The 9707-nt window shown below is 37.8% G+C and overlaps 2 protein-coding genes across 2 annotated transcripts; one reads left to right on the forward strand and one right to left on the reverse strand.

Moving 5' to 3' along the window:
* Positions 1 to 4270: 4270 nt before the first annotated feature.
* Positions 4271 to 5617, forward strand: LOC112178478. Its single transcript, XM_024316619.1, has one exon. It carries the CDS (start codon positions 4271 to 4273, stop codon positions 5615 to 5617), a length of 1347 nt encoding a protein of 448 aa, XP_024172387.1.
* Positions 5618 to 5967: 350 nt separating this feature from the next.
* Positions 5968 to 7000, reverse strand: LOC121050705. The gene is made up of 2 exons (XM_040511578.1): positions 6654 to 7000; positions 5968 to 6519 (listed from the first exon to the last, which is right to left on the reverse strand). Exons 1-2 carry the CDS (start codon positions 6939 to 6941, stop codon positions 5968 to 5970), a joined length of 840 nt encoding a protein of 279 aa, XP_040367512.1. The 5' UTR covers positions 6942 to 7000.
* Between the last annotated feature and the right edge of the window lie 2707 nt (positions 7001 to 9707).

Raw genomic sequence — 9707 nt, forward strand, 5'->3', positions numbered from 1 at the left:
CAAAATTGCAAGACCCCTATGTCGACTTTTGCAAAAGGAGGTAACGTTTGAATGGAATGATGACTGCCAAGTTGCGTTTGAGAAATTAAAGGAGCTTTTGACCTCTGCTCCTATCATGCTTCCTCCGGATTGGTCCTTACCCTTTGAGCTCATGTGTGATGCTTCTGATTATGCAGTAGGCACAGTGCTTGGCCAAAGAAAAGAGAAAAAGCCTTATGCCATCTACTACGCCTCTTGAACTTTGAATGATGCTCAATTGAATTATTCGACTACAGAAAAAGAATTATTAGCTGTTGTTTTTGCTTTGGATAAATTTAGATCTTATTTACTTCAAACTAAAGTTGTTATTTATACTGATCATGCAGCTTTGAAGTATTTACTCTTGAAGAAGGAAGCAAAACCGAGGCTAATTCGATGGATTCTTCTTCTACAAGAATTTGATGTCGAAATTAAGGACAAAAAGGGGAGTGAAAATGTTGTTGCAGACCATTTGAGCTGCCTTGTACATGGTGAGGACGCCATACCTCTTGTGGAAACTTTTCCGGATGAACAACTCTTCGGAATTGAGGTAGGTGAACCTTGGTATGCTGACATAGTAAATTTCTTAGTGACTAAAAAAATACCAAACACGTTGTCAAGTTCTATGCATGCAAAACTTAAAAAGAATGCTAGGCAATATGTTTGGGATGATCCTTATCTTTGGAAATTTTGTGCGGATGGTATAATTAGACGTTGTGTGCCTGAAAGTGAATTTAATCATATCTTGACGTTTTGCCATTCTGAAAATTGTGGAGGTCATTTTGGTTCTAAGAAAACTGCTCTTAAAGTGTTGGAATCTGGTTTTTATTGGCCTAGTTTGTTTAAGGATGCTTATGCTATTTGAATGACATGTGATAGATGCCAAAGAACCGGAAACATAGGACCTCAAAATCAAATGCCTTTAACTAATGTTTTGGTTGTTGAAATTTTTGATGTTTGGGGTATAGCCTTTATGGGACCTTTTCCTTCATCTCAAGGTTTTCTTTATATTCTTCTTGCTATGGATTATGTCTCAAAATGGGTGGAAGCAAAAGCCACCCGGACTAATGATTCCAAAGTTGTTGCAGATTTTCTTCGATCTAATATTTTTTCTAGGTTTGGAATGCCTCGAGCAATCATAAGTGATGGAGGATCGCACTTCTGCAACAGATCGATTGAAGCCTTGCTTAGAAGGTACAATGTGACACACAAGGTGTCAACGCCATACCATCCACAAACTAGTGGACAAGCTGAGGTGTCCAATCGTGAGATCAAGAAGATTTTGGAGAAAACGGTTAGCCCAAGTCGCAAGGATTGGAGTCAAAGGCTAGATGATGAATTGTGGGCGTACTGGACAGCGTATAAGACGCCAATAGGGATGATTCCCTTTAGGTTGGTGTGCGGAAAAGTTTGCCATCTACATGTGGAATTGGAACATCGAGCTTGGTGGGCTGTGAAGAGCTTTAACATGGACTTAGATGAAGCTGGGATTCATAGAAAGCTTCAAGTGAATGAGTTGGAAGAACTACATAATGATGCATACGAGAGCTCTAGGATTTATAAAGAGAAAACTAAGGCCTTTCACGACAAGATGATTCATGGAAAAACATTCATAGCAGGCCAAAAAGTTTTGTTGTTTCACTCTCGTCTCAAACTCTTTCCAGGTAAGCTTCACTCACGTTGGGTTGGTCCTTTTGTTGTTACTTACGTTTTTCCCCACGGAGCTGTGCAGATTTGAAGTGAGCAAACAGGCAATGAGTTCAAGGTGAATGGCCATCGCTTGAAGCCATATTACGAAGCCTTTAAGGAGAGCAACGTGGAGGACGAGGACCTTCATGACACACCACCTCCCATGGATTAAAGGCCTTCACTACGTCTGGCTGAAGGACATTAAACCAAGCGCTTCTTGGAAGGCAACCCAAAGGATGTTTTCTTTGCTTTCTTTGTTTTCTATTTAGTTCTTTTTTATGTTTTTAGTTTGTGTGCAGGTCGTAAGGTTGTAGAGAAGTGTGAAAAGTGTCCCTTTTGTAAAAACAGAGTCCGGACGTGCAAATCAGTCTACTTTGGATAACTGCCGTTTTTAGCTCAGATGGAACCAGAAGACGTTCCTTATATGAATCGAAAGATATCTGAGTCTAGTTTATGTTGGTTTTTACATAACTGGATTTGGAGTTCATATACGTTCCCAGTTCCAGTTTCAATGCAGCAAGGTCAGCCCAGGAAAACAGAAAACTGTGCAGTTGTGTCACCTAAAAGGCAAAACAAGGGATACTTCCCGTGGTCCAAATGAGGAGTTCTTTATATGTAATAAAGGCTCTATATGTGTACTACGTTCAGGCCACAAATCTCTCATTGGACCCGGGATTCTCCCTGTATATAGGTTTGAATGGGTAAAGGTCACTCTGTCAGGTTTTCTGTTCGTTTTCCTGCTCTCCCTCTAACTTCACAGGGCTATAATTTTCAACCCACTTAGAGTTAGGAGGTGTTCTAGATATGCACAGAAAGCTAGAGATGTATACTTTCACCTCCAAGTGGTATCTCAGTCATCTGACGCTGCATCGAAAAGTTATGGGATCTGGAACATGGGCTGCCGACACAAACTTGTGGTTTCCAAAGATGCAACGAGATAATTTCTTCCCTCTCTGCCCTCACTTACTTCTTCTTTTGGAGTCCACTTCACATGGAGCTTACGTTAGGAAGTCAAGGCCTTAGGGTCTTGAGGTTGGGGTCTTTGTTGTCATCTCCAAAGGTCGTGAGCATGGGAGGTCTACAAGGGGGAGATTTTCTATACACTTTTTCACTTTTCTTCCTTTTAATCTTTTGATTTCCTCTCTTTACGCTTATATTGTGCATTGTTTGATTTAATTTGCCATACATTGAGGGCAATGTATGATTCAAGTGTGGGGGAAGGGAATTTGAGTCTTATTTTCGATTTTTGTTTTGTTTTTCAAGTCTTAGGTTGCCTTTCAACTGTCTAGGATGAACTTAATCTCCGAAATTATGGATAAAAGAGGATCACAATATTGAGATGATGTTAAAAGAATTCTTTGGTTAATTATGATATATACAAAGCATATGATTGTGTAGTAGATGTGGTTTTTGTTGACCTTGGTACAGAATTATGAGCATGTTGATGATGAGTTTTGATTCATAATAACCCTTGTGAGAATTTGAGCCTATTTGCTATTCTTTGTGAGTGTTTATTGAAAAAGATATTCTTACTTTCTTGGCAATGTTTAGTGATCTCATTATCTTTCTCTTTGATTGACTACTTGCCACATATTAAGTTTAACGGACTCTAGAGATTACTAGAACTTGCTCTTATACTGGTCGAAACTTTTATCAATACATATCCCTGATTTTGGAAAGGATAAAGGCACCTAGGAAATTCCACCAAAGCCAAAAATAGCCTATGACCATATTTGTGCCTGTCGTGGAACTCCTCTAGTTTAACCCCTTTGAGTCTACATTTAAACCTTTTTCTTTCATCACCTTCAAAATCCTAACCCTTAAACCTCAGTATAGTTATGTCCATACCCTTGTTCTAAGAGCAAATGCATCCATGAACCAAGGGCAATTGCTAATTTGCCAATCAAATTGGTACTACCAATTCACTATTCATCTCAAATTAGCAATTGCCTCCAGCTTATACAATGCACCAGTGAAAGGCAATTTGCCTGCCAATCCACTATTCACACTTCAAATTTGAATAATTCATTAAACTAATAATTTAATTTACTAATTAATTAACAATTAAATTAATCATCCAATGTTAATGTAATAAAAAATTAATGAATAAATTTTAAAAACAAATAAAATTGTATATCAAGTATAAATATTGTTCCCGATAAAAAAGGATTGAAAAAAAAAAAACATAGATATCATTATCATAAAAAAAAAAAAAATTATCTATGACAATTGATAAGATTACCGACCAATCTCCATTTGCCATGTGTCGACTTTAGATACATTTATCTTACAAAAAATATATATAATTTCTGATAAGATAATCGCCCAATCATCATTGGACATGTGTCAATTACAGATATCGTTATCTTCTGAAAATATATTTAGGATATGTGATAAGATTTTCAACCTATACATACGTGACACGTGTACTTATCCTAACTTTTTATCTTTCAATATTGGTAGTAAATAAACTTCAGACTCCATTCTCTGCTCACACATTCCTCTCATTCTACACCTACATCTCTTTCCAAATCTATCATACATCTCTTTTCTCCTCTTTCCGATGGAAGAATTGAACAAATGGTTGTTAGACAGGGAACGTGAAAATATGGAAGAGCTCGAGCGGATTCAAGCAACAAACTCTCAAGCGGCTGCGATGGTGGCACAATATCAATTATCGGATGCACCTAGAGGGCGTGGTTCACGACCTGGCCGTGCCCAATATGTCGAAAGACATAGAGAAGTTCGAGGTCATTTTCTCCTGGAGGATTACTTTGTCGAACGTCCAGTATACGACGAAGCAGGTTTTCGGAGGCGGTATAGAATGCAAAAACATGTCTTCCAACGCATAATGGAAGACCTATGCAACTTCGATAGTTTTTGGGGACAAAAAGCAGATGCCACTGGAAAAATGGGACTGCTTCCCGAACAAAAAATGACAGGTGCCCTGAGAATGCTTGCGTACGGTGCAGCTGCAGATCAATGTGATGAGATCACTAGGATGGGGGCTTCTATAGCGCTGGAATGTCTCAAGAAATTTTGTAGACAAGTCGAGTTTCTTTATGGTGGGTGGTTTCTTCGTCCTCCAAATCCCGCTGATCTATATAGGCTTCTCAATAGAGGACAACGCCGTGGGTTTCCAGGCATGATTGGGAGCATCGATTGCATGCATTGGGAGTGGAAGAATTGCCCAACCGGCTGGGCTGGAGCTTTCTCGGGTCGAAAGGGTAGACCAACTATTATTCTTGAAGCAGTGGCGTCTTACTACATGCGTATATGGCACGCCTTCTTCGGAACTCCTGGAGCTCAAAATGACCTAAATGTTCTGGGTGCGTCTAATGTGTTCGAGCGTGTCATAGGTGGAACTGCTCCTCTGGTTGAGTTTGAAGTCAGTAACAAAAGGTACACCAATGGTTACTATCTTGCTGATGGAATATATCCGAGGTGGTCCACTTTTGTCAAAACAATATCAAACCCTAGAACAGGAGAGGAGAAACACTTTTGTAAAAAACAAGAGGCTTATCACAAAGATGTGGAGAGGTGTTTTGGTATCCTTCAATCTCGATGGGCCATACTGCGTCACGGTGCTAGGTTGTTTAAATTGGAGGATCTTCGAGCCATTATGATAAGTTGTATCATTCTTCATAACGTGATTGTGGATGATGAGTTTGTTGAGGAAGAATTTATGGAGTCTCAAGAAGCTGATCTAATGAATCCAGCAATGGCAACCGTCTATGACCAGCCTGTGCATCCCGATACTGGAGCACCTATTCCTTTCGAACCAGTAGGGAGAGATGGACAGAATCTTCCTGCATTCATGGATCGTGAATTTCAGGTAGAGTCAGCCTATCTCCACAAGTGCCTGCAAGATGATTTGGTGATGCACAATTGGAACATGGATGGTAACTGAGTATGAACCACCACAATTTGGGATTTAGATTTGAATAAATGGTGGTTTGTAATTTTAATCAATGTTTTCTATGTTTGTGTGCTTTCCTGATATGTTTGGTTTTATTTGTATTTTTAATCGATGTTTATCTATGTTTGAGAATAAAATTTGTTTAACATTAATAAAACTATTGTCATTTGGAGTTACATACTTCTTATTATTGTTAGGTTCATTCATCAATTTATTCAAAGCATACAAATTTTATTTCATAAAATTAAAATTACATAAGTGAAATTAAGATTACACAAAAAAAATTAAAAAATAAAACTTGATTTCCTAGGCAACATTTTATTATCTCTTACATAATAAAATTAGTCGAATTGAGGTATGTAGCAACCGCTGCTACCACCATCGGACATTGTTTTTGCTACGATATCACCCTTTTTCTTTTTCCACCAAGCCTTTGATTGTGGTGTCATGGAATTAGTATCCATGGCCATAATTCTTGCATCTTCTTTCGCCTCTTCAAATTCAAATACCTTCTTTGTGTGAGCAGCCATTTCTTCGTTTCTTTTCTTCACTAGCTCAACAGAAGCTTGAGTTGATTCTGCCATGGCTTGAATAGCAAGAGCCATACTTTCTGCTGCATCTTGCGCCTTCTTTCCTTTTTTCTTTGCTTCCTTGGTTCTTTTTTGTCCCATTGGTCTCGGCATGGAGCTTGATGGTGTCTCCAAAACTATTTCATCATCCAAGTCAATTGGAGACTCGTTTTCGGAGAAACTAGCTGTCGAATATGATGCCGGTGGTTGAGAATTAGATGGTGGATCCATAAAATACGGGTGATACTTAACTTTCTCCCAACATTCAAATTTATCAAACTTCTTGGGATGTTTTTTCATGAAGATATAGTGAGTTTGATTTTCCTAAACAAGAAGAATGAAGCAATAAAAATCAACCGAAAAATTAATATAACATTTGTATGGGGAAAATTTTACTTAAAAACATAAATAATAATAATAATAATATAACAAAATAGGATCGGGAGAAAAATCAATACCTCGTCCATTTTATTGGTTCCGCTCATTATACGATTACGAGAAGTCATTTGTGCATTGTGCCAATCTTTGAGAATTCTTTTCAATGTTCGAAACTGAGATTGGAGAGCTTGAGGAGTTCGGCTTGTTGGTGGACCTTGCCAATTTTGCACATAATCGGCATGAACTTTTTCCCATAACTTTGAGGAAGTTATTTGTTTGCCGGTGATCGGGCACACGGTCTTACGCGCCCATGAATCGCACAATTGAACTTGCTCGTCGGTAGACCAATTGGTACCCGAATCTCCCATTGTTGGATGATAATTGAAAGAAATGAAGAGAATATTGATGGAGGAAGAAGATGGAGAGGTAAAATTATTGAAAATTTTGATGTGAGAAATTAAGGTAAAGGAGTAGGTATTTATAGAATTTAAAAAAAACAATTTATGATTTTTTTTTACATTTCAGATTATTTTTTTAAGATAAAAAATTGAAGTTACCGTTGAAAAGTAACTGACCGTTGTGAATTAATTATAGCTGTTGGATCTTTGATCCAATAGTTGAGATTAAATAACCGTTGCACAGAAGGATTGGTGAGGAAAAAAATTAAAAAAAAAAGGCTACTGGCAGCAACGCATGTGCAGTGGAGCCCACCACCAACGGTCGGGCGATTCATTTGCTAATTTTCAGTCAGTGGATTGCCCGGGCGAGTGGGCCCCTCCAATCAGTCGGGCAATTATATGCTGCTGCATCAGCCAAGCCATCTCTTTTCTCCAATTGGTTAGTCAACCGGTCTACCGCTGCATGTGCTCTAAGGACTTAGTGGAGCTAATTCTAGAGACATACAAGATTTTGAAGGCACTACAAGGGAAATGACGGAAGGAAGCAAGTGTGGGGGAATCAAGTCATACATCTTGAGTTGAAAATGTGTAAAAGCCTTGCCATAAGAAAAAAAATATATATATATTGTTATATGCCGAAAAAGAAAAAAAAAACAGAAAAAGAAGAATGGACAGCAAAGAAAAAAAAAAGGGCTTAATACTGGTTACAACCCTGTAGTTTAGGTCCAAAATCAATTCAGTCATTGGACTTCTAATTTCATCAGAAACACCCCTGCACTTTCAGTTTTGATCTAATAGGTCCAATTCGTTAATATTCTGTTATGAGTTCAAGTTATAGTTGGATTATTGTTGAAAAACTTTTTATTTTTAATAGTAGGACTCACTCCTAAATTGACTATGCAGGCCACCTCGACACCATATCATAAAACATAGGCCATATATGAGCCACATTAATAAGTTAAATAACTCAATTGTCGGAAAACTAACAAATTGGACCTATTAGATTAAAATTAAAAGTGCAAGGGTGTTTTTGAAATTAGAAGTTCAGGGACTGAATTGATTTTAGACTCAAACTATAGGGTAGTAATCTATATTTAGCCCAAAAAAAAAAAAATGAAAATATGGCTAAGGCATGACATGGATTGATGTATGTACTTGGATCTCTTGTTGTGACTACAAGAAGAGTTTAGAATGAAGCAAGGGTCCAACACAATGACATTCGGCCTTCAATAAAGACACACAAGAAGTTCAACATTGCAAGATGCCTTGGTGACTAAAAGAAGACGTCTCAATGCTTCAATGCAGGCTCCACTAGGTTTTTAGAACACTTTGTGATTTTTCCTTACCCTTTCGTTTCTCTAAACCCATAAACCTTGGCCCCATTACAACCTTGAAGTAAGACCTCTTCGATCCTTAAGATGGGCAGCCTTTGATCTGTGGAGATTGGTTACAAGAGTTGAGCATATGGTTCGGTCCGTTCGGCAAGTAGTTGGTATCCTTCATGAGATCGAAAAAGAAAAAAAGAAAATATATAAATTTCAACATAGCCTTTCTTTCTTTATATATGTGAGCTTTTTTTTGTTTGTCAAAAATATTATCATCTCTCACATATATTTGAGTGAAAAATCTTTTAAGCATTAGCCTTGATCTGAGAGAAGAAAGAGTGGTAAATCATGTGAGGTTTGAATCATACTTGTTGGATACATGTTGAGCTCCACCCATCACCATTGTCACATCCGTGTCTTACATGCTTATATGTGGAATATATGTTTTAATTAACTCTCGAATTACTTATGATTGAATCTTGGTTGCATGCTAATCTTGATGCTATGAAAGTAAGAGATTTCTGAGACAACAATGTTGAAGACATAGTTTGTTCGAGTCTTTTGAGTTCTTGTTTTATTTTCTTGGTTTTGATTTTGCTAAGGGACTAACAAAAGCTAAGTATGGGGGAATTTGATAGGAGCATAAGATGCGATAAATACAAAGTGCAATCCTTTACACTTCTCTTAGTTATTTCCTTTAAAAAGTTAATTTTAACTTTGTTTTCTTTTAAGGTAGTTCGTGGAGTGATTCAAGAGAAATAAGAGCTTAAAGGGAGCAAAGGAGCGATGGATCATGAATTACTGATTCAGAGGATCAACATTGATCAACCATTTGGCCAGAAATTACAAGGAAAGTCCACAGAAATCATTGTACAAGACAGTTGCTGCACAGTAGAAAACTGCAGTTTCAGAATCAACTTTCTGGGAACGGTTTTGATGAGACATTCTTGCATTCTCCCAGCTGCAGCTATCCAGTAAGGGCCAGAGAAACTTAAATACATGATGTTATACTTCAACAAAAGTCAAAGAAAAGTGTTAACGAGGCAGTAGGAAACCAAGCGCAAAGTAGGCTTGCCGATAAGGCAGAAACTGTCAGCTTTTCATGAAGTTTTTTGGGAGATCTTTTCCGGCAATTTTCTTGGAGTTTTTCCAGAAGATTATTGATCATTATAGATGATATGATGTCATAGAGCACGTGAAAGTCAAGAACCATCCAGAAACTTGTCAAGACAAAGTTGTTCCTTGTCCAAGAAGGAAGCTTCAGAGACAGAAATTGAATCCTAGTCAAAACAGGGCATTTTGGCCGAGATTTTTCTTTGGACGGATTTCCAGGGAATTTTTGGAAGGTTATTGCTGCTGCAAATATGAAGGAGAGTCCTAGAATGATTCATCAAGATTTTGGGAAGATTAT

This window comes from Rosa chinensis, chromosome 7 (genome assembly GCF_002994745.2).
Source record: "Rosa chinensis cultivar Old Blush chromosome 7, RchiOBHm-V2, whole genome shotgun sequence".
Classification (NCBI taxonomy): domain Eukaryota; kingdom Viridiplantae; phylum Streptophyta; class Magnoliopsida; order Rosales; family Rosaceae; genus Rosa; species Rosa chinensis.